The sequence below is a fragment of the Cinclus cinclus genome, chromosome 25 (assembly GCF_963662255.1).
Source record: "Cinclus cinclus chromosome 25, bCinCin1.1, whole genome shotgun sequence".
NCBI lineage: Eukaryota > Metazoa > Chordata > Aves > Passeriformes > Cinclidae > Cinclus > Cinclus cinclus.
Window position 1 is genome coordinate 515,382 of NC_085070.1, and position 25,297 is coordinate 540,678.

General features: G+C 42.1%; 1 protein-coding gene across 9 annotated transcripts in view; it reads right to left on the reverse strand.

Moving 5' to 3' along the window:
• PRDM10 (PR/SET domain 10) overlaps nucleotides 1–25,297 on the reverse strand; it is a 44,788-nt gene that overhangs the window by 6,283 nt on the left and 13,208 nt on the right. For 4 of the 9 annotated variants that reach the window (XM_062508791.1, XM_062508790.1, XM_062508788.1 and 1 more), the window contains 15 exons: nucleotides 22,534–22,653; nucleotides 21,374–21,575; nucleotides 20,777–21,018; nucleotides 19,541–19,744; nucleotides 17,564–17,636; nucleotides 16,792–16,909; nucleotides 15,720–15,849; nucleotides 12,359–12,583; nucleotides 6,972–7,319; nucleotides 5,038–5,193; nucleotides 4,169–4,348; nucleotides 3,156–3,266; nucleotides 2,600–2,800; nucleotides 1,911–2,054; nucleotides 687–857 (listed from right to left, as the gene is read on the reverse strand). In XM_062508791.1, the coding sequence (XP_062364775.1) occupies nucleotides 687–857; nucleotides 1,911–2,054; nucleotides 2,600–2,800; nucleotides 3,156–3,266; nucleotides 4,169–4,348; nucleotides 5,038–5,193; nucleotides 6,972–7,319; nucleotides 12,359–12,583; nucleotides 15,720–15,849; nucleotides 16,792–16,909; nucleotides 17,564–17,636; nucleotides 19,541–19,744; nucleotides 20,777–21,018; nucleotides 21,374–21,575; nucleotides 22,534–22,653 (2,625 nt within the window). Of the gene's footprint in view, nucleotides 1–686; nucleotides 858–1,910; nucleotides 2,055–2,599; nucleotides 2,801–3,155; nucleotides 3,267–4,168; nucleotides 4,349–5,037; nucleotides 5,194–6,971; nucleotides 7,320–9,841; nucleotides 9,854–12,358; nucleotides 12,584–15,719; nucleotides 15,850–16,791; nucleotides 16,910–17,563; nucleotides 17,637–19,540; nucleotides 19,745–20,776; nucleotides 21,019–21,373; nucleotides 21,576–22,533; nucleotides 22,654–25,297 lie in introns of those variants that run through there. The other 5 variants (XM_062508792.1, XM_062508793.1, XM_062508795.1 and 2 more) reach the window with 5 other exon arrangements.

A 25,297-nucleotide genomic window follows, 5' to 3' on the forward strand; every position in this document is an offset into this window, starting at 1 on the left:
CACAGTTTATGCTCTTGTATCGTTACAACAGCCATGGTCACTGTCAACTGGGGCCATAGCTTAGGCCTTTATTAACCAAATTCATAACCTGATTTGTAATAAGGGGCCAGAGAGAACACAGAATTTCAGATTAAAATATAAACACATGGTAGTTTCAGCTTCCTCTAGTGGGTATCAGATTTCTTACAGCTGCCTGAGATATCTTCCTCAGACCAGTAACTCTAGTTATACTCTGGTTTCATATTTAGGAGGCTGTTGAGCATCAAGAGAATGAATATTCTAATAGATGCTATGAAGGGAACAAGCAACTACTCTCTGTACTCCCAGATTTTGGCTCTGACTCACTGAGGACAAGGAAATACAAATCAGTCTTGAACTGCAGAAAATGGATCACCCAGTGGTGCACATTCCTAGAGCAGACTTGAGCAAGGCTGCCCAGATGGGTAGAATTAAGACTGTCAATGTCTCTCCAGCAAGCTGACCAAGGCTTGCAGGGCTATTTATGCCCAGTACAAGTGCTTAAGAAGGGAACCCTAAGCCTTGTCAGTTGATTTATCTGTAAAAAGTAGCTCAGCACTTTTTGTAAGTACTCTTTACCACACTTCTGTGTGCTAGAGCCCAAGGAACACACAAGCTTGGTAGGGAAGGGGTCAAAAGCACAGCAAGATACCCACCAGGTTACTCACCTGAGCCACTTGAACAACCTGCAGCTGTATGTGCTGAGGCTGCTGCAAGCCAGTTGTGGATTGAGACACAGGGATGTACTGGATGCGCTGGTAATCTCCCTGGGGAGTCCGGTAGTCTGTAGTGAGGGTCTGGGATATCTCTGTCATTGCTTGGGTCAGTAAATCTGTTGTCTGAGCAGGGGGAGAGAGAGAGAGATACAGAGACACAGATGATCATCATACTGATATACTACTTCAGGGCTGTAGTTCTTTTATCTACACTTCAGTGGGTCTGGTCATTTATTTACAGGATCCTAATGTGTACAGAGGTTGGGGTCACAAGTAGTCACCAGGGATCATCAACTACAATTGCTGTCTTCTGCCCAAATCCTAGTCAGGACCATTAATGGCTAACTTATCATAATAAAAATAACTTTCATCTTGTGATGCACCAGTATTCTGTTAAACAATGGAAGTCCTGTATTTGTGAAAAGCTGACTTGGTTTCTAAGTAAAAAAAGTGATTCATGGACGTAATCCACCTTTCTTCCTCCCCTATCAGAGTGACAACTGTATTTCTAATATGTAAAGACATTTAGTACATAGCTTAATCATGTTTATGAAGCTTAATCAGGTTCAGCATCCTGATTGAACCTCTCAATTTTCAAGCAAAACTATCTTTTATCCAATTAGTCTTTAGATAGGAAGTTTTAAACTGATCAATAGGACTTTTAAAACTACATGGTATCCTGCAACACTGAAGGGGACATTTTCTAGTCTCAGCTTTCACTTCTGTGGCAGCTGATCTATTAACAGAGAGAGCCACTGGATATTCATCTTGCTCAGTGCTGTGCTGTCCAAAGGATGACAAAAAGATCTGAATCCCTGAACACAGTTTGATCCAGTCCCCAGATACTGTTAAACTTGTCCTCTTGATGCCAGGAACTGCATCTCCCAGTTCAGGAGAAAATTCCCTGCGAAAAACTAAGAGATGTGTATCCCCAATTTCATTATGTGGAGTCAGTAGGTCTGAATGAAACAAAGAAATTGATTTGCAGATAAAAGACAAATCCTTAACAATCCAGAAAGAAATTAACAGCTCCTGACAGTGGAACACTGGACAACGCAGGCTCAAAGAGAGAAGTGATCTCAAATAACAGGTTTTAAAGCGATGTCTGCCAAACAAACCAGAAGGCTCCTTTCAGTGTGTTTCCCTGCACTGCCCTTGTGAGCCTCCAGCCCTTACCACAACAGTTTCTCCGGTTGTGCTGTCAGTGGTGAGAACAGCCGGTGTGGAACTGATGACAGCTGTCGCCAGTGGTGCATGGATTGTGTTCGGGAGCTGAGCAAACTCTGGGTGCTTCTTGCGGATGTGCTGCACCATCTTCGTCTGCAGAGAGAAGCAAAGGAGCATTGGATGCATGGTCAGTAACTCTGCTCAGCGCCATATGAAATCCAACAGCCTGGCCAACAGCTTTTAGGTTTCTCTCAGTAAAGCAGTATCAAGAAACACACTGTGAGATCCTTTGGTTAACAAAGTTGAAAATAAGGATCACAAACCTGCTGCTGATTAGAGCTGACACTGAAGTATTGTCAACAGCTTTTTACCCCAACATAGCCAAGTGTTTTATGACTTTTTTCAAAGGTCATCTTTTCTGTGTTTTGTTTCCCTGCTCATCTCCACTGTAACTATCAGAGAGCAGTTTCCAAGCCCTTCCATTCATGATCGTGCTCTGGTAACTTTTCAGCACAAACCCTCTATTCATGGCATCTTTTGGCCCTAAAACAACCAGACTGTGCCTGCACAGTCAGCACACAGCATAAAACTAGCACTCTGACTGAGAAGAGAGCTCTGCTTGTAGACAGACAGGTGACAGAGACCATGGTGAAAATGCATGCCCAGGAGAGGCTGTCTGAGGCCAGAACCCCCCATACCTTACTGCTGTATTGCTTGGAGCAGTGAGGACAGCACACTGGAGGAGTGGCAATGGTGCCTGTCAGCTGGGTGTGGGTACTCAGCATGGGATCTGGCTCTCCTGGGCCTGCAGGACGCAGTTTCCGGATGCTTGGAGGTAGCTCAGCACCAGGATGGTTTTTCAGGATGTGTGCTTTGCGCTTGCTGGCACTTTTGTACACCTGCAGGGCAAAGATTTGGAAATAAAATGGTGCAACCCTAGTGTCTGCACAGGAAACAGCTACTGGTTATCTTGATCTGGAAAGTCTGCATGTAGCTGGATAACAGTATTCAACTTTTCCAATGCCAAACACAGTAGAAAGGGGAAAACTGCAGCTTTCAATTAGCATTTCACTACCTTGGCCTAAGTGCATTTTTTTTTCTTTTTTTGTTTTGTTTTGGAAAGTACTGCAGGACTGTTGCTGGCAAGCACCTCAGAAAAGCTACAAGCCCCACCAGAGATTTCTATGCAGAGACAAACTGATTGCATCCAGGACCGGGACTGAGCTATCCTCCAATGGGTGACTTCCCACACACCTTATCGCAGTATTGACAGAAGTAATCTCTGTTGGGTTTTATGATGGGCAACGTGAGCTCTGGCACCTCTTCTATTTTCATGTCTGGATGTCTCTTTGATAAATGATTCACCTTAGAAGAAACAGAGAACAAGAACATTATTACAGCTGGAAGCCAAATGATTGGTGATGCTTCTTCCAGACATGGGTAACAGCCAAACCAAAACTCAACAATGCAAGCCAGCAGCACTGGAAGCATTTGCTGCTGCAAGGGTTATTGTGCACTCACATTTAACTGCTGAAGGTAAATGTGGTCTTGCTAGGTCTCCTTTACAGTTTCTCTAACCAAAATTAGATAGGAAGGGGGGAAATAGCTTGCCAGAACTGTTTTGTAGCTGATACCTGCAAATGAGGTAGTGAGGTAAAGTAGCCTCTGCCTAGATGAGAATGCCCACAAAACCTTTGCAAATAATTTCTTGCTGCAGAACAGCAAGGCAAACAGAACAGCATTTACCCAGAGGCAGTGACAAGACACGGCCAGAAGAGTCCCTCGAGAAGGGGGAGAAACAAAAACCAGGGAAGAGTCAAAAACTAAGGCAGTAAGGCAGAACAAGGCAGTATTTTCATCTCACGTCCAGTTAAATACAGTACACATCAGTCAGCATTACTTAGTGTTGAAATGTGGTACTGACAACCAGATGTACAGAGAAGGCAGTAAAAATGTGCAAATTCACTGAAGAGGTAAAACACACAGGTTTAAAAAAAAGACTAATCACCTCAACTCAGCTAAAATTTGCCAAAATTTGTTTCCCAGCATCCTGGCTGGATAAGACCAGATTGGATGGGGCTTGGAACAACCTGGTGTAGTGGAAAGTGTCCCTGCCCATGGCAGGCAGGCAAAACAAGATGAGCTCTAAGGTCCCTTCCAGCCAAACCCTTTTTCGATCCTTGTGTTCTAACGCTGGAATTCCATCTTTATTCCTTATCTATTCATCAGAATAGAGTAAAAAGGCTGTAACAGCACCCAGCACTCACCAACATGCCCCTGCGGCGGAAGCCCATCATGCAGAGGCGGCACTTGAACATGAAGCTCTCATAGTCAGTGGATGCAATCCGGGGCTTGAAGGTTTTGGAGCGGCTGATCCGATCAGCCTTCTTGGCCTCCCTCTCTGGGTTGTGCATCCTCTGCATGTGCTCTCGCAGCTTGTCCTTCCTCTGGGAAGGAGAAATTGGAGAAAAAAATTTCAGCAACATCACAGAAACTGCCATACTGCCTGATATGTGTAAGAGCCACAGTTAGAGTTGTTCAGGGATGTCTCTCCAGAGAGAGAAATTTTGCTTTCAGAAAAATGTATTCCTTCACTCAGAAGTATCCAGTCCCTCAGTGTCCCATTACAAACTCACTGACAGGGAGCAGGCTGCTGCCACCACGGTTTACCTGGCTCACAGTCTGCTCCATGTTCCAGTGGGATTTGGAAAGGCATCTGGATGACATTTACTGACAAGATGGATGCCATGGACACAGGCATCTTGGCCAGGAACATTATTAATTCACTAGTATCAGAAAGAAGTTTCATAACTGAACTGATATAAACAATGTAACCCAAACACCTGGCAATGGAGGTGTATGATGTCCCAGTTCTTAATGAGCAGATAGAAAGTTAAATTATTAGAAATAAGATCTGTTTGAATAAGATGCTGAGGTGACCTTGCCCCTTGTCCTTCAGAAATGGATGTCAAAGCTTACACAGGACACCAAGCAATGCATACAGCTCACAGGCAAGTCTAGCATGTTTACATGTGTTATTTTCTTTCACCTTTGAGAACATGAGCTTATCTCCTTGAAGGAGGGTAAGGAATAGATGTTTTTGTACTAGTAATGATCCAGCCAAGAGCCACCTCACTTTGAACTGCTTGCCACAAGTGGAGCACAGGAAGTCTTTGCGGTCTGAGTGCCGCAGCATGTGGAGTCGCAGCTTGTCAGGGCGGCAGAAAGCCTTGTCACACTCTGTACACTGGTAAATCTTCTCAGAATGGAAACTGCGCACATGTTTCTTGACCTAAAATGGGAGATCACAGAAAAATTAAGTTTATTTAAGAGAAAAGTGAGTGGTAACACAGTCTACGACACTCTTTGCAATATGAAAGAAAAGGAAAAGGTTTTGAAGGTGTCTAATCTGCTTTGGTTTAAGAATTATTTGATCAGAACAGATCGTATCTCAGTAATAGTTTCTATAAAGCCATAACATCTTTGTTATTCATCTGGATGGGTGATTTGATCTCCTTAAGGCTGATTCTTGAAGGTATCAGCTATTGCACAGTTGCACTTAATAGGCAGCAAAAGTCCACAATGTACCATTTGCACAGAACCATCCTCAAGTTAACACATTCATCTGAGGTTCAGTATCTTCCTTTCATTTATAAGAAACCAAAACATGGGGACTAATTCCTTTCAATCAGATACAATGAGCTTGCAATTACAATTCGCAAAGGAAAAAAAAAAACTTAATCAGAAGAACATTTGCACACCATTCCTCAATAGCAATTACTTTTCCATACTCTGGGACTATCTTTCACCTCTTCAAACATTTAGCAGGCTTTTTTTTTTCTTCCCTCCAATAAAGGAACTAATGAGGTTTGACATTTGAAATGCAAGCACTACTCAAGAAATGGATCTCTAATTAAATCCTTACCATCTTATAACACTGTACACAGAACAACTTGGCATCTCTACCTGTTCCACCTAGAAGTATTTCAGTAGGCAGCAGTCACTAGTCATAATTATTCACGTGGCAAGAAGAGACAAAAAAATCATTGTTAAATGTCAAAACTACAACTGAGTAGTTGGAAAAAAGCCTTGGGATTTTCAATTGTTTGCATGGGAAAGTTTACAGGGAATTAAGTTGCAGCACAGCATTTCTGAATCATCAACATTCTTTCTTGTTGAACATTCACAGAAGATAAAGGACTTCTGCCAGGATGGAATTGTATTAGTAAATCACTTTTGCCCATCCTCTCCTTTTTAGTCTAGTGGATAGTCTATCTGTTCCTATTACTGATCTAAACTGGATTTCTACATTACAATTTCAGTCAGGCAGCTCAGTAAGACACATCAATTGCTTTGTCCCTAGGAAAGATAATGAATATGTGCATGGTCCATCTCAGTTTTTTTCTGACTGGACATGGAAATAGAATCTTTAAATTCTACTAATGACCTTGTCCAAGTGCTCAAGCATAGTGCAGAGTAGCTGCATTACTCACTGCTCCAGTGCAGTGTGCAGGGAAGGAGAATAAAGTGCCCAGCTGAAGCCCAGGGGGGAAGTCAGGAAGCAGAGTATCCTGATCTGTTCTGGCATTTCTTCAAGCTGTTCAAATGAATTATCCTGACAGAAAACAGGCAAGGGATTAAAGATGTAAAACCACTCATTTTTTTTGTTCAGAGTTTTAATGACAAAGGGTAAGGTGTGCTCAAGTACAAGCTGAATACAGCAAAAGACAATTCCTTTTTGTGTCATGGAGATGATGTAGTCAGGATCTCTGCTTCAGGCATTTTTCTGGGAATAAGGAACCCATCCTTTTGCACTACAGTGCCTTCTAATGCCAGATTGAAGCATCACATCTGATGATAGTGGACAGAGCACTTCAGTGTCTTAAGACACCAACATGCCTAGCAGTGTCTAGCGTGCTTGGTCACTCTTCAATTTCTGACTGTGGTAGACTCCCTGCAGCTTCTGAGAATGAACTGCTGTGCAGTTACACAGGGAGAGCACTGAGAAACCCACAGCCTTTTGAGAGACCCCCCCCAAAGCAGTTGCTTCAAATCAGTACAACATCTCACCTGGATAAAATCTGGGAATCGTTTCTTGCAGGTGGGGCAGGTGAAATAGCCATCATTGACATGGATGGCCACATGATCCTTAAGCAGATCCAAGCGGTCAAAGGACTCAGGGCAGAAAATGCAGGAGTATGTTTTCTGGTCCATGTGGAACTTCATGTGGCTCTCGAGGGCACTGCTGTTGATGAAGCCCTTGTTGCAGATGTCACAGGTCAAAGGGCAGTTCCCTTCCCGCCCATGGAACCGCAGGTGCTGGTCCAGCTTGTCCTTCTCCCGGAAGGCCTTCCCACACTGCAGGCATTTGAATGGACGGAAGGATTTTCGGATGAACAGGTGCTGCAGAGCTGCATTCTGAAAGAACCATCCAAGAGACCACTGGCTTTCATTACCATGTACAGATGCCACATCCATATATATTCAGGATAAAATATATTGGATGATCAGTGAACCTAAACTTCAAGAAATTATTTTCCATCATATGCTGCCTCCAATTTACAGCAGGGGAGGCTGTGACAGGCAGAAGTTGGGGAACATACCTGCAGTTACCCCCTGAATTAGCAGAACACAGTGCAGGAGTTTTTTCCATCCCTGATTTTTTCTGATTTAGCCAACTTGTCTTTAAGCATGCCATTTTGCTGTAAAATAAAACTAAGCCCTCCCTGAAGCACAGATCTGGGCCTGAGAAAAGCTGCAACTCCAGCTGAGTATTGGGCATCACATCATAAGATCAGTAACCACACAAAGGAATGGTGAGCCACCACCCTGTGTTTCCCTCAGAAGCAGGGAAATACAAAATTCTACAGCCCTTTACAAGAACGCCTTCTGCATCAAAAATCACCACAGAGATGTGCAGCAGTGGTTTAGCACTGGCTGGAGAACTTCTACTGGAACATAAATTCAAGAAATGCTTTTTTACTATTGCCAAAAGGAAGAACAGAGTTTCAAAACATGATGGCAATGGCAGAATGGCAGCTTTATGAGCAGTAGGTAAGAACTTGTGAGCAATTCTCCACTCCTACTGTGCACAATGTCTCTTCTCAACCCCTATTTTGTTTTGGTGTGTGTTTGCCTTCACTCTGCCTTTTCTGTAGCATTTCATGATCGTTCTGTCTTCGTTTTCTCCCCTTACCCTTCAGATAAATGTTATAGAGCCATCCCAGTCCTGACCCAGCACTCTCTGCTGGAGGAACAGATGCTGCTGGATGTACTGCCTGTAGAAAGAGAAAAGAGGGTCCTCCACCTGCATGTCAATATTGGATGAGAATTTCATGCTGGATAGTTGCAAAGCTAGAATTGAGTCCTATGAAATTCCACAGCACATTGTCACCCATACTGCACTCAAACTACACTGTAATGTTCCATTCCTCTTCAAGTCTAAGCAATATCCACTCTTCTCTCAAATACTTCTATAAACCATTATTTATTGATGGTTTATTGATCTTCTAAAGAGATCATGTCACACACAAAATCTACATTATGATAGGTAGAGAAATATTGCGGAAAAGCGTCAGTTTAGGTTGCTTATTAGGAAGAAATTCTCAGCTGTGGGGGTGGTGAGGCTTGACACAGGTTGCCCAGAGAAGCCGCAGCTGCCCCATCCCTGGAAGTGTTCAAGGCTAGGTTGGACGGAGCCTGGAGCAACCTGGGATAGTGGAAGGTGTCCCTGTCCATAGCAGAGGGGTGGAACTGGATGAGTTTTAAGGTCCTTCTCAACCCAAACCACATGGATTCCACTAGAATACTGCTGATACTTCTGCTCACATATGTTCCATATGACCCACTTCTCCATGAGACACATTCAAGACTTCTGCAAACAAATTTCCCTGGTTTCCTGTCTCCTTTGCTTGTGGGAACATGGTAGCTGATACAACTGACATTTGCTATGTTCCTTAAGTGCAGGCCAACAGCTGACACTGATTCAGCAAAGTTAGGAGCTCTTTTGCTGGAATGAGGGAACAGCTTGGGAATACTGTGAAATGCTGTACCAAGAATTAAATTGGTGAACCTGAAAAATCATTTTCACCATCTGAACTGCAGAGGGAAAACTAGACTTTCATTCCAGGGTAGAACAGGAGAGCAAATGTTTTGCTACTGAAAAAAAAAAATTTACACTTTAATACAGGAGTTCCAAATAGGACTTCCCAGGAGCTGTCATCATCACTATTTTACAAGTGGAGACAATGGGAGACACAGGGATCTTCTGTAATTCACACTGGGAATTGGAAAGACAGCCACTGTGCAAAAACTGATGCGCTGCTTAAGAGTCCAAAGGATATAATTACCCCCTTAATCACAGGAGATGATAATAAAACATAGGTGAAAAGATGTATTTCAAATCCTGAACTGCACTATTAATTTGAGTTTTGATCACTGGTACCTTAGCAGGGAGCTGACCACTAATACAGCAGGCCAGACTCAACATAGCCCTGTTGTTATCTCAAGGGCTACAGAAGATGAAATGTTTTACTGCTCTTTGCCTAGGTAATTTATTGACTACAAAAACAGAACAAAAAAAACTAAGTGCTGTCTCATTAACTTGTAATATTGATCTGGCACAAACAATTGCACAAACAAATCCTCCAAAACTTTAGAACTGACATTCCCGCTCTTCATCCAAGCAATTTACTCCTGTAAAATCCACCTTAAATCTACAAGGAACTGGTATGAAAAGAACTAGAAAAATGCAAATTGTTATTCAGGTAACACTTAGTTTTGGACAGTGGTTACCTAAAGAACAATGGATATGACGATTTATGGTGCAGGGTCAATCAGGAAACACTAAACAGGAGCTGGACAAAACAACATGGTGGTGTTGATACGTTCCATTGGATTAGATACAGCAAAAACCCAATGAAACAAAAACCCAAACCTACCTGCAGCTCCAGCTGAGCAGGCAGCATTGAGAGAGAGAGAAATACTTATGTTATGCAATGGACTTGAAAAAAACAGAAGCCTTGACTTCTGCAGGTCACTACAAGGGCTCTTCCAACTAAAGTTTACTGCTTTAAGGTTTTTGCTTCAGGAAACACTAAACAGATCTTCAAGGTTTACTCTGTAGTTAGTAAATGCTTAAGAGGAGAGTTAAAGTGCAATGATAAAAATCACGGATAATCTTATAGTTGTTTTGTGACCTTTCCTGTTTTCCTAGGGCTCATTAACAAGGATGCAATGTGCACTGCAGAACCACAGTGACAACAGAATGCTTTCAGCAGAAGGGAATAATTAGGGCAGGATGACAACAGGGTAGGGATAGGGAGAGTAAAACAGTTAAGGAGAAGGGACTTTTTCTAACCTCATTTTACTGGCTGTGCTCCTTGTTACACAACCAGTTGCATTTCTTTCACCATGAAGGAAGTGACTGTTTTCCAAATCATATTCCTATCCCTCCTGTTTCTGGCATTAGCACAAAGACACCCTACATACTGCCCAAAACTGAACTAAAACCAAATATTCATTCCTCTAATTTTCTACAAGAGTTCTTGAAGGGTGGGTGTATCTCTTTTCAATAGTAAGGATACAACTGCCATAGTTAAGGTCTAATCTCCAAGGAAACCCCACAGGCTCTAAAGTGAGGCTGAAAAATCAACTGATCATATCGGGACTTGAATCCTGGAGCAGGACAGATCAGTACTTCCAGCTAGCATGAAGAGAGTCTCACAGTACCACTGTCTTCTGCCTTAGAAATTCCGAAGCAATTCACAAAGAACAACTGGTTTTGAAAACTAAATCCTATCTAAGTAATAAGAAATAATTAGAGCTACACTGGTTTCAGAATCATAACCAGAAGTCAAGACTTTCTATCTGTTTTTTGGAAGTGAATAATGTACCACATACCTAAAAATGAAATGTTTGCTTGCTTTTATTATGAAGTGCACATGATTGTAGGCAGGTGCTGTGTTAGTGATTATTCAGACGGTGGTTTCTCAGTGTTTAAAAAGTGATGCTTGCTGGTTTAGTCTTATCTCAAGTGCTCATTGCTCTCAATCTGATGCAATATGGAAAAGCCTGTGCAACCTTCCATCTGCCATTCTGTCAATGCTCCTGGCTTGAAACATCTCCAGGACTCTTCTGAACACAAGCTGTCAGATACAGGGAAAGTTCAGAAGACTCGAGATACAAACGTATCACTGAACCACCACTGCACTCCTCTGAGTTGCCATCCATTTCTGATGAATTTACAGAGAACAAAAGCTAAGTCACAAGAGAAACAAGTGACTTCAGAACTTCTGTCCTTTTCTTCATACATTCATTATTTTAGAGGACCCTAAGTTCACTTACTGGGTTCATAAGTTCAGGGAAATGGCCAGCACTTTTCTTACTGAGGATGCTGTAGCACACTGTAAGCTGAACACCCCCATGTTCTGTCAAAACTTCAGCATCTCTCTGCATTCTATCATACAACCTTCAATACACTCAGCAAAAAATTCCCCAAGTTTTTAACATATGAAAATAAAATCAGTGGTAGAAACTTGCCATTCAGACACTGCAAGCATTTCTTATTGTTAAAAACTGTGCAGTCTTAATGCGCCCAAGCTAAACTCTTCCTTCAAGACATGCCACAGCATTTTTGGGGTAACACCACCATTGGTCTTGCATATATATTTCTGTAAATTGGAAGCAAAATTTGGCTTAACATATTCCTATACAGAATAGTTACTCAACTCTTTTCTAATTCTTCCTCATCCCCTAAACATGAGCCCTTACCCCCACTGCAGCTGTTTCTTTCCTTAATCCAAAGTTAACACATGTAAGAAAAAGATTTTAAGCTAAATAAACTGATCTCCCAGTTACAAAGCTCCAAGGATTATCTGCTTGAATCATTTCCCACACACAGTAGAGAAGAAACAGCTCAGCCAGTTGACACAGAGCTCAGGCTCAAAGTGTTTGCTCTTAACATATGTTTTACTCACAAAGGCAGGGTTTTCTACCCCAAAAAAGGACTTTATCACTAAGTATCATAATCATCTAAGTGGATCCAAACTGAGGTTGTGGTTTTTCTTTGGCAATTATTTGCAAGAGAGTTCTGAGAGACACAGATGGTACTGTGAGCAAGTAATTATTTTGTGCCACAGCACCACAAGTCTGCCAGCTCTTTTGAAGCACCCCTGCTTGCCAGCTTGGAGGGACTGTGTTTCCATGCAAGAATTACTGTGATAGAATTCAATCAGCTCCAGCTCCTGACCAGTTCTCACTAGCAGCTATGACATACTGGTCCTTTAGGTGAGATCTGTCGTCTTCTCAGAGCAAAGAAAACTGTTAGGAACTAGATGTTTTATTAGGGATTTGGAAATGGATATGACAGTGAAAGGAGGACCAGCTGGCCCTGGCAGGCAGGCCCGGTGTTCCCTGGTTTTACAGTGGATGTCATACCCTGTGATCTCTATGCTTACCCTGATGCGCTTTGCTCGTCTCATGTCATCTGCTGTCATGGTGCTCTGTGTGGCCACCGTGCTCCCCTCGTGCTGTGGCTGTATGTTAAGCACGTGGTTTTCCTGCTGCTCCAGTGCTGCCTGAGGCTCTGGTGGCACTGGAGTCTGTTCCTGCTGCTCCAACCCATTCAATGGGGTTTGTCTGGCCTCATCAAACTGCCCCTTGCTGGAAAAATGCAGCAAGTCCTGAAATTGCAAATCATACAACCAGTGATTATTCTCCCCACCCACTGAAAAAAACACTTTAATGATAACAAAGTTGGGGGTTTTTTTCAGCAGAAAATGAGATTTGTATATACTTTTCACAAGCTATAAACAACACAGCGTAGTTTAGTGTCTATACTAACTCCTTGTCCTGGTTTACAATACAAGATGTCTTCTATTACCATCTGATAAGGGTGATCATTCTTATCTCTGTGGGAAGTATCTTCTGTTAATGGGCCATTGAGTCCCACTGTATAACTGATAATATTACATCATCCCATTGGGAGATGCTCCAGCCAGGAGGACAAGCACAAGCCTTTCCTACCTAGATAAAAACTGAGGTTTAGAACGCCAAAGGCAGCCTTTTTCCACTGGATTCCAGAGGAAGAACTAGGTTTTTATCCACATCATCGCTGGACCCTTTGGAGGAAAACTGCACCAGCACCCTGACTGACAGGGTATCAGGTTGTATTCTGACTCTGTCAGTCGTTTTATTTTTATTATTGCATGTATTTTGTTTTTCTCCTTTTTTTTTTCTCTTTCCTATTAAAAATTGTATTACTGACTTGAAGTCTCACTGGTTTTGCTTTTCAAACCAGTACACTCCTACAGTTCTCCTGCTGTGTCCACTACTGCATTCAGCACATCACCTTCACCTATAGCAGCATCACCCAGAGAACCAGGCAGACAGTGATGCAGGTAAGCGACTCTCCATGGGGCATCCCTTTGTCTGACCAGCCACAGACAGTCAGCATTATCCGGCTGTTAACAGCCATCTTGCCTTGCAAAGCAGGATGTAACTAAAAGTATGTATTCTATCACCATCTGTTGAAACCAGGTGGGGCAGTGATCTTTCTTTTCCACAACCCATCCTTCCTCCAGGAGATATCTCCTGTTAATGGGCCATTGAGTCCCACTGCATGACTGAAAATTCCATCATCCCATTGGGAGATGCTCCACCCAGGGGAAGGAGCCAAGCATTTCCTACCCAGAAAAAAATCTGAGATTCGGAACATCAGAGCAGCCTTTTTCCACTGGATTCCAGAGGAAAACCAGACCTTTCCACATCATCACTGGACCTTCAGAGGAAAACTGCACCCTTCTACAGGATCACTGCTTCAACAGAACCACATCTGTCACTGCAGGAGGACTGCAGCCACCATTTAATGGGACTGCTGCCAACACCCTGACTGACAGGGTGTCAGCTTGGATTCTGACTCTGCCAATATTTTGGGTTTGGGGTTTTTTTCATATTTTATTTTTATTTTAATTTTTTTCCTAGTAAAGAACTGTTATTCCTATTGCCATATATTTGCCTGAGAGCTCTTTAATTTCAAAATCATAATAATTTGGAGAGAGGGGGTTTACACTGTCCATTTCAAGAGAGACTTCTGCCTTTCTTAACAAACACCTGTCTTTCAAACCAAGACAATAGCCAAGAAGGCTCTTCTGCACTCAGGACTATTTCTGCTTTTACCAAAGTGACTAATGCAGTCCCAGAAAAGAAGAGAATTTCTGTCTCATGGAAACTGTTGTCACTTTGAAACATTGTGTCATTTTGCAGTGTCTTCTCCTTTCTAACAAACTATCTGGAGTGCTGAACTGGAGAGTGACAAACCAAGTGATCACGCTGGACACCATGTGGTTTTTGAATCCAGTTTCCAGCTCTGCACACATCACTTCCACGTATCACACAAAGCTGTTTTTCCTCTCCTTTTGCATTAGCATAAAAAGGGAGGTGGTATGAGCAGGAAGCACATGCCAAAAAATCTGCATTCTCTCCCTGTACATCCCAATAACTGTTCTGGAATGGAATAATCTTCCATTACATGAAAAACACACATAGATCCTCATTTGACGTAATGCAACTGATGAAACTTAAAAGCACAAGCTAGGGACACAGAGCACCAGAATTTATCTTGAGTTATGTCAGCTGAAGGCTGGCGCTATCAAAACACAAAAACAGGTGTGGGAGAAGGAAAATCAAAGAATGAGGCCCTTACAGACTGAGTGCTTAGAGCACTTTAGTAAAAAATACACCACCTCAGTGTCCAGCCCAGGTGTGGATGGCAAGTTTCCACCTTGTTTACACTCAGCTGTGCTCTCAGCATCCTGACTCTCCAGTTGCCAGGCAGAACTCATAGCCCAGCTTTAGTGAGGTCAGCAGACCTCCAACAGCTTGGGACATCACCCTGTTCCACTGCACAGACACACATGAGCCGGCCCTGGGCCATGCTTCAAACTGGCAGGACACAAGCCACCCCCAGTCCAGATGCCACTCACACATTGGACTGCACCATCTCCCCAGAGTGAAGGGTTTGGATCCAGCATTAGGTTTATTTGTCTAAATGAGGCTGGCATGTGTCAAGTCAGCCTGAAGAAAGGGTGAGCTCACCACTGCCTGCACCTAAAGCAGCATTTAGGGCATTGCAGCAGGAATTCACAGGCAGAGTACACATTGCTTCCTCTGAGTCAGCATAGAGCCATGACCCAGTGAGGTGCCAGAGGAAAATTACCACTACAGATATTAGGTTTCAGCTAAGTCAGGAACTGGAACACTGATCCCTTCTGTCATTCTCATAAAATGACTTAGTGGTAACCCAAACATAGTCAGCACCAGAGAATTTAGCTTTTTACTTAAATGCATTATATAAATGCAGACTATAACCAACAGCTACAAGCAAAAGAATATTTTGCAATAAGCCTGCCTACAGGCAGCCCTTCTGTTAATATTAAAACACCATAGAGAATCATATCTCAAACTGATTTAATTCCACCAATAACAGTTGTAAGAGCAGGCTGATCTCACATTCCAGAAAGGACAAATAGGAACCTAAATCCCTTCACAGTTTTACTGTCTAAATTACTTCTGGGAGGCTGCTAGACTGCCACAATAACCCACCTCACTGCTAAGTGCTTTGGAGTGAAACTTACTGCAGAAATCCAAGTAATTTTACAGGGGTTTTATAGAAGGGAAGTACTGTGCTCTCCTGACACAGCTAGAAATCATGTGTAAGTTCAAAGCATACCCCCAGTATGCACTGATGCCCCACATTCTTTTAGTCAAGAGTTTACATTCCATGTGCTATTTTTTCCTCCTCCATCTCCAAAAATATACCTGTGTCCCTTCTCCACACTTTTCACCATTTTCACTGGTTACTTCCATGCGCATGAATTTAGGAGGGCGCCCAGGGCGTCTGCCAGGTCCAAATCTCCTCTTTCCTCGCCCACGACCACGGCCTCTGGCTCTGCAGAATATAAGAGTGCTCCAGGTTAGACACAAAGATGCATTTGGATTCTCCACTGATTTTATACTTTCTCTCTCAGCACCTAGTCACACCATTCAACTCAGTAACAATGATGCAGTAAATAATAAAATGCAGTAAATAATACAACTGAAGAAATTCTGGCAGCAAAAACAAAGGGTTTCTGACTGGTATCAATTTATTTTGTGCTTTATGAGAAACCAAGGTTCAGAGTACATTAACATTTCTATCAGTAATCATGGGACCAAGAGGACTACTTGCTTCCATCCAGCCCTCTGCCACACCAAGTCTCCCACTTCTAACACTCCAGTTTATGGTGTGCTGGAAGCATTTTCAGCATGATGTAACAAGTGCACACAGAAACCCATTTAAAATCTGAAGCCGTAACATTGGTCCCCAAAAAGCACTCAGCCACTGATGTCAGGCACTAAGGAAAAGGGAACAATTTTGTGGCAAAAAGGCAAAAATAAAACAGTCACTTGCTACATTTCAGGAGAAAGACAGCACCAATGTCTTCTGTGACAAGTATTTGTAGATTCAGTTTTTAATAAGTCACGATAAACCATCTTACCAGGCCAATGAGGCACTAGAAGCCTTGTTTTCCAAGCTCTGTACTTCCATATGAGAAACACAGTATTTCAATAACTGTGATACTGAAACATTGCAATTATTTAAAGTCATTGTCAAAAAAAAAAGGCAAAACAAAAAAACCTCACCAATTTCAACAGAGTATTTATTTCTCTCAAGCAACTTCTTTCACAGAATCTCTTATACCAGTCAGCCTTCTGCTGCCATGATTTTTCCTTCTGGTGCTGAGCTGATCTCTCCTGAGCTGATCACTAAGATTTACAGGACAAAGCCCCTCCTTTATCCACGTTTGGGGAAGCACCACAGTGATCCACAAGTGAAGCTAAGGCTCAGTACCTGCTGAAGAAGTCCAGCTTCTCGTCATGGGAGTTGAGGTGCTGCTGGAGCTGCTCTGAGCTCACGAAACGCCGATTGCACTCGTAACACGGCCAGTTCTTTTCCTGTTCCCTGAGCACTATCAGAAATGTTAATAACACCATTTCAGTCATCACCAATTAAGCACCTAATCTTTTTGCCCCCAGCCTCTCTTTCCTCTGTGGGCCATATTTCTCCCCTGAAGGTTAGACAGGCTGCACAATACCCAGCCCTGCTCCACAGGTCTTTGCTTTTATGTCCTCTGCACTTTGCCATGACCATAACTCATCACAGAGACACAGAAAGATCACTAGAGGCAATTCCCATGGACTATCAATTCCCATGGACTATCAACACTGTTAGAAATTCAGGGGGATTCTGAAATTCACTCTTGTATGGAAGAGCCTACAGGGTTGTGCCACTGGCTTAAGTTAAGGGAGACCAAGGGAAATTTCTATATCTAAAGCAGTCACACCTCAGTTTATAACACACAGTAGACACTGAGTACAGAAACAGATCTCTTCCTGGGAGGAAGCAATCTTATGCTTCCTGGAAACTGAAGTAAATGCTTAAATTAAAGTATCATTCTCATGAGAAGAGCTATTGAAAATAAGCCCCAATAACACCATCTAGATCTGTTTTAACTTTTCACAACCCAGCAAGAATTTGGGAGCGCTATACAGGCCATATACTTTTAAGTAAGGAGTACAACTCGCAACCACCACCACAATGAAAGCAGAAGATCCCAAGTTACCCTTCCTTTCCTCCTCAGTTATGTCATGGATCTTCTGGTTCACAAACTCAGCATAGGAGGCAGCATACCACACCTGCAGCAGGAGCACAAGGTAATAGGACACTTAGGTGGAGCCAAAACTAACGGAAATTTATTTGAAAATGGGTTTTAAGCAACACATTTACTTCACTTGCCTCAACCACTAACTCTTATTGTTCCTTTTACCCTTGATAACAAATGTTGATAAAATCAAAGTGCCCCCACTGAGGAATGAAAGAGCTTTGCTCAGGAAGTATTTAATTTTAAGGTTTAGCTTCCTAACACAAATGCTAATCTCACACATGGCTACCAGTAGCTGTAAAGGAAATGAGATGAATCTCTTCAAACCCAGCTACATGACTGTAAAGGAAGGATGTCAGCAGATTCCTGATACTTGTACCAAGAGGAATGGAAATGTTATTATCTATGGGGATTTCCCCTTTCTTTCCTCGTCTCCTTACACAGACAATAGGCAGCACCACCCACATAGAGTAATTTAAAATGCTTCTGAAGGATTAGAGCAATATAGTCCTGCATCCCAAAACAAAGATCAGCTAGGCACCAGCATGATGGACCTACTTTTGTCAAACAAGGAATTCAAGTCTTTAGCAAAGACTACCACAAGAGTCAGGAAGACAAAGTTTATTAAAAAGCAGATGCTCACATTTAGCTCAGAATTCTTCCATAATTTCATTTGTTTGATGAAAAAGAGTTGATTTTAGAAGAGATTTCTCAAAGAACACATCAGCATTTTCAAGATTTTCAGCATAAAAAACTCAAATTTTGAGTTTGAACTTGCAGGGGGCCACAGGCAGCCGTGAGTAGGATTTCAAGGACTCTCCAGTAGGTGTGTCACTCTGCAGGAATCTCACCAGCTGGACAAAGACAAAAGCCTGGAGCTCCTGGACTACACACCTGGCAGGCAAATTGGAACTTCCCAGCTTCAACTAGCTCAACCTCTGGACAAAATGTACATGAATGCTCTACAGCCACTTGGGAGGAAATCCTATTACCAAGCCTTTCATTTAGCAAACCATTTGACCCCAAAAGACACTACTAACACAAAGTAAGCAAAATGATGCTCCCACAGGGAGGTCTGTACAGATTTAAAGTCAAATTTCAAATTGTTTCAAAAACTTGAGAAAATGATGTTTGACTACCCTTAAAATGGATTTGTAAGATTTCTAATAATCCAGCTTAAAAAAAAATATCAAGGATTGATTTCAGATAGTCCTGCTCTTAAAAGCTATTAAGTAGGCTTTTGCCCTGATTTAGTAAGTACACTTATTAAACAATTCTTTCTCCAGACAAATTGTTGAAATCTACATGCAATAAGAAATTTGAAGAACAACAAAATTTCCTGATATCAAAGTTTTTTGGTGCTTCCCCCAGTGCCCCAAAAAATGTTGAATATTAAGGCCATCTCCGCCAGCCACGCTGCCTTGAGCTCAAGGTAAACAACACATTTTTAGAGGGAAGAAAAAGCAAACCACAGGGAAGTCACAATTTTCTTCATCATTTTTCACATGCAAAGTTTCAAAAGCTCCAGGGAAGCCAGGAAAAAGGAGAGACCATATTCACTTAAGGCACCAGAAAACAAGCCAGGAACACACAAGTATAACTGGAAAGGGCATCCAGAATTAAAAAAAAAAAAAAATGATGGCTGCAATACAAATTAGATTGTATCATCAAAATGTATGTTCTATAAAGCATGACAGGGAGAGACAAATAATTTACATATTTTTATTTTAAACTTCCTCATGATCCAAAGCTCATTAAAATACCTATGTTGGTCACTACCTACTTACTGACTTCAGTGATATTCAATTCAGGCCATCAGCAGAAAAAAGCTCTAAAACTATTCATAGCAGTAGTTTCTGGCACTTATTAGGCAGCAACTTTTGAGGTACTATTTAATCAGCAGAAAAAGAGAATCCTGACACACAAGCAATACCATACCTTGAGTTCCTGCTTGGGCTCCACGTTTTTAATGGTGGTGTAATAAATGTGGTGGCCATACTGATAGGCCACCAGGTTCTGCTCCAGGTGGTTTTGAGCTGGACGCACAAACATCATCCAGTTACACAGAGCCTCACTGGAAAGTTCAAACCACAGGTCCTCTTGCAAGTCCCTGTCTTTTCTGTCACCCTTATCAAGAGAAACCTGTAGCAAAATCCAATTACATGTGACTATAACTGTCTGGCAGCACATTCAAAAGAATTTGAGTTACTAGGAAAACTACTGTGCCCATGCAACTGTTCCATTAAGGGAGCAATGAAGGCATAGCTAGTTTTCTCTCTTTACTGACATGGATCCAGAAACAGGTAGAAAAAATATTTAGCAACAGGTAAAGATTAACTAGGGATGCACAATGGATCCTTCCAAGGCTTTCAGGGACAAGAATCATTCATTAAAGGGGTCAGGCACAGTATGAACATGTGACTATAACAAATGACACACAAGTAGCTGTAGCTTTCGTAGGCTACAAAAACATCTGTCAGAAGTTTCTAACTGGCAGACCCACTTTTCCTTTCATTTCTTGACTCATGACATTGCCTCAAGCAGGAAGCAGCACTTCTTTAGCTGAACTTCTCTTGGTTGCTGAATCTGCCTATAGTCACAATTTGCTTGTCAGACACTGACCATCAGAGCCCTCCTAAGACTGTGGATCTAAACCCCAACAAATAAAGGACCAATTTTTTATAGTGAAACCAGTAAATAAATGAATAAAAGTCACTCAAATCCATTTTGCCACATGCCAATTACTTGGCAAGAGGAAGGGAATAAAATATCTCCTCTCCCCTACATCTTATGGACAGAAAGGTAAGAAAAATATTTTGAACTGAGGTTACAACATGACACAAAAGAATGGCTGCAGAACATCCTCAGAAGGGGCTGCTATTTTTATGTCCAGATGCTGCTTCAGCTCATGTGAGAGTGATTCACAGCCTTCCATGTTATGCACCCTACATATACATATATATATATCCTACCACCATAACACCAGAACATTCACCAGGATTAGTATGTCACCCTGAGTAACAGCAGATTCAAAGTCAAAGAAATCTGGGTATTTCTTAGTTACCTTCAGAGATGGAAGTAACGAAATGTCTAGTGAATTGATCAAGGTAGAATGACAAATTAATGAAAAACAAATCTTAGGCACAAATCAATTGCCCCTTTTCTCACCCTTACCTTCAAATGGATATAGCAGTCTTTGAGCTCAGTCTGTCTGACCAGGGGTCCTTCCACAGGCCCAAACTGTGTACGCTTTGGGATACGCCTTTTGGAGAACACACCTCCCAGAAACCTGTCTATATAGAGCACCAGGGGAAGGCTGGCCCTCGCCCTTGTCAGCACAGGCCGGTTTGGGATGGGATGCAAAGGTCCATGTTTTGGACACACTGAGGGATGTGCATTATTACACTCTTCACACCCTGCAACACAAAGGCAGAGAGGATGTGACTTTCAGGCAGACACACACCTCAGAGACAGCCTTATCTCTCTCTAAACATCTCTGGCTCAGCTGTGGGAACACTTATGCCAATAGTCTGTCTACATTTCAAAATATTAGTCAGGCCAGTGTCCAGCAATATAGGAACAAAGCAGCTTGGAGACTTCACTAAGGATAGTCTTTTCAGTAAAGCAGCCCAATTTTGAGTTTACATTTCCAGGAATAAAGACTCACATTTACTCCTTACTGTTAAAATCTGAATGGTTTTTGCCTCTCTTTACTGAAGGGCTGGTGGAGAGGGAAGAGGTAGTACACTACATATTACTGCACATGCTTACACAAATCATTGGGATCAAAGGGTCGAGGTGGATCTGGATCCCATTCATCCATGTCAGTGTCTTCCCCTTCTTCATCCTCATCTTCATCATCTTCCTCTTTTGTTTCTATCCTTTCCATTTGATTCTGCAGAGGTGCTAAAGGATCAGAATCATCCACAGCCTCCATGGGAGGCAATACCTGGTTATGCACCGGTAATGATGCCTGAGGAGAGAATTCATCAACAATTCAAGCTGATTAATGAAGAAAACTACAAGGAAAAGCAATGAAGGTCCTTGCTAGTCTACCCTTCCTGCTGCCTTTGGTAATGGAGAGGAGGACAAGGGAAGGTGCTAAATGTTTGCCAAGGGATGTTTTGCATGAGTCACTGCTACTGATGCCCTCACTCAAAACACTTGTATTACACCCTGGCTCTACCCTGCCAAGGACACAGTTCTCAGAAGAAACTGAACTCAGAGGAAGTACTGGACCTTTGCAGAAAGTTCAAAACAAAGTCCAGGCTCTGTGAATATTGCCTAGAGCCTAAAGCTGTATTTTAACTTCTTTTGTAAAAGTGAGAGAATCCTGAACTTTGGCACATGATCTTTTCTTTACAATCCAACAAAACCAATCTCCAGAGTACAAAGGCAGAGGCCAATAAGGGGTGAGGTAACGTGGAGACTAGATATAAACAACAGGACAAAAAAACAGTTCAGGGCATTGCATTCTTCCACTAATTTTCAAGTTTAGCCCCCTTTCTTTCCTTAAAAAAAACCCACAACATTTGAAGTTTGGCACATATTCCATCAACCACACAGATTTCTCAGGTAGAGAACAAGAAATACTAAACCCAGCAGAGCTGTCTGGAAACAATAGCGAGCAAATCCAGTAGATGTTGCTGTGACAGTCAGCACTACACTTTCTATGAACTTCACTTTTCAGCACTGACAGAATTTTAAGGTGGCCAATCCTTTAATATACAGGCTTCCCTACATATTAAATACATGATCTCCTAAGCCCCCATACATTCTATGATGAGACTATAGAAGACGGTACAAATCTGCACTACAGCTTTCTCACATTTCCTCCCAGATCACTCAGCTACATTTCATACCCAGAGATGATGGAGCAACGGAATCAGTGAATTTGTACATGGAAAAGGAAAGGGTGCCTGGCAACTTACTCTAGCTGCTTGTGGCCCCTGCTCCAGAGCCACTGGCTGGGGGGCTTCAGCAACGCTGCTGAGCACGGACAGGTTGGTGGGATTCATGCTCTGAGCAGCAGCAGGCAAGAGCACAGTTACCTAAAAATCACAGGCACTGATTTAGCACTGCAGCATTTCCATCAGTCACTTAGCACATGGGCATGGCCCAGCATGCACAGCTCCCATGAGCCTTGCACTCACTCTAAAACTGCAGCATTCCCGTCATTTTGGGGGGATAGGGATGATGGGCTTAGACAGAACCTGCAGCTCCTGGGACAAAGGGAAAGGCTTCAAATCTATGGATTTCGCAAATTGTGAATAACCTACTACACATTTTTAAATTAAGGTCCTACCCAGTCTGGGCTCAAATTGCATTAAAAACCAATGTTAGGAGCTCTTTAGCTCTTGGCAAAACCAGTGATTTGTGGTCTCTTTTCCTCTATGCCCAAATTTATTTTCATTTTCAAGGGAAAAGGTAGAGAAGGACTACAAAACATTTCCTCTTTTTCTGACTTTTTTTTCTCAAGCAAACCCTGCCAATGGCTGAGGGGATGGAACTAGATATGCTTTAAGGTCCCTTCCAATCCAAATCATTCAGTGATTCTATGATCCAGGATCCATTAAAATATCAAGATGGTGTACTGACCTCATGCGAAGATCAAGCTCTCAAGAGGATCACAATTACTTTTCTTTACATTTGGTCACACTGCACATTTTGTTTACATACACATTTTTTGTGCTGTAACAACTGAATTAATGCATATTACCACACTGTTCTCATCCACTCAACAATAAAACAAAGCACAACTAAGACACTAGGAATCACCTTTCCTGCCTTTTGTTTCCTGTTTATCTATACAGGAATTTGCACCATTAGTGCACATGACTTTTCATCCTTCTCTACAGCTGACATCATGTGGCTTCTAGTTTGTGCCTCTGACTGTTAAGCAGCTTTTATGCTAAAATCCAAGCTCTTGCCTCTCTGCAGAGTGCTTAATAAATATCAGATAAAACTGAGAACAGTGAATTGGGCCAGTAGTGAGGGAGCAGACAAAATCCATAATGTAAGCACTTGGTCTTAGAACACCTAACTAGCTGCTTTGTTTAAAGTTGTTTTAAGAATAATTTATGAAATTCCTGAAAAACAACAACAAAAAGACTTCAAGGAGTGGTGTGACAGCAAGGAGGAAACCACCATGACAGTGTGGTATTGACACTTCTGATGCCAATGGAAGAGGCATCATTATTCCTCCAGCAAGGAGGAATTACTGTGCTAGCAAGGAGAGGGTCACACAGACTTGGATCTATTTGTACCTCCTATTAGTATTGCCTACTACTAATCATACCAAACATACCCTTACTTGCACTTCCATGTTAGGCACTGCATGGATTATGGGCATTATTTTTATAAACCTCTCACTTTCTTTCTACAGTGGAGTTTCTTCTGAAAGACAAGAGGAGCTTTAACTACTATTTTATCATTAGTTGTGAGTTCAGGGATATCCCATATGAAATGCTGATGTAAAAACAGCTGCAAAGGCAGGAGTTTATATAATGAGGGATTAACCGTTCACCAAAAAATTAACATGTGCTCGGACTGCTGTCAGAAAGTGTTGGAAGGGAGGACAGGCTGAGGACACACAGACAAGTGCTTCTGGGATAATAACAGCAGATCACCTCTGTTGTCACCGCTATCTGCACTGCACACAAGTAATCTCTATTTTTTATTAATCATATATTTGTTAAATGAGCTTTAAGACAATTAAATAGGAATTTCTGGCTTCTAAATGCAGGGAAATTGATGAAGCAAAAAATCCCAGAACAAAACTCCGGGGAAAGAGAAGAATGCGAAGACAGATAACACCTTTATTGTGCCAGTCATTGCTTCCCATTTGTGCCTCAACCATTTAGAAGGTCTTTTAGCAAGAAAATTTGTTTCCAGCACACATTCAATCCCTCACTTTGCCTCAAGACTGCCAGTAAACACACATTTTAATGATGGCTCTCCTGATGATTTGGATCTAACACATCCATTCACACGTCATTAAAGATCCACCAAGCAGTAAGGATTTTAAGTCTATGACAGAGAATTCCAACCAGAGAGATTTGAAAGCACCTGTCTACAGCTGATCTGACCTGTCTACTGACTGCACAGTGTAGTGCCCAAAGACACCAGAGAGTTAACAACAAAACCTCCCCATCCATGGATGTAAAAAATAATAAGGAAAAATCATCATATCCTTATAAACACAGGCTGCAGTTTTATTCTCTTCCCAGCCCACCTCACACTAGCAAGCCCAGCACCTGATAAGGGAGCCAGTCACTGAACTTCTTCAAGTTCTGCACCTAATTTCCTGTGATGTTTCTAGTAAACCTAGAATTTAATCCAATTTTTCTATTGCTCGATAGAAGGATATCGAAGTCCCATTGCAGACTTAAAGGTACTTGGACCAGAAGCTGTATGAGGACATGAAAAGGCTGGAAATCTAGCCTTTCCAAAAAGGGCACATTCAGATGACATCAGCCACATCTGCTGCAGGGTCACTGTTGAAAGACTCTGCACACTACCTGGGGCAATAAATTACAGTTCTTGTTGAATATGAATTAGAGAATAAACCCAAAATCATTTGTAACTTTTATGGTCATTCATGCTCAACCTGGCCATTGGTCTTGATCAGGGTGACAGCACAAGATTGTCACTGGACAACTTCAGAGACAGCTCATTACCCTCGATCACCACATG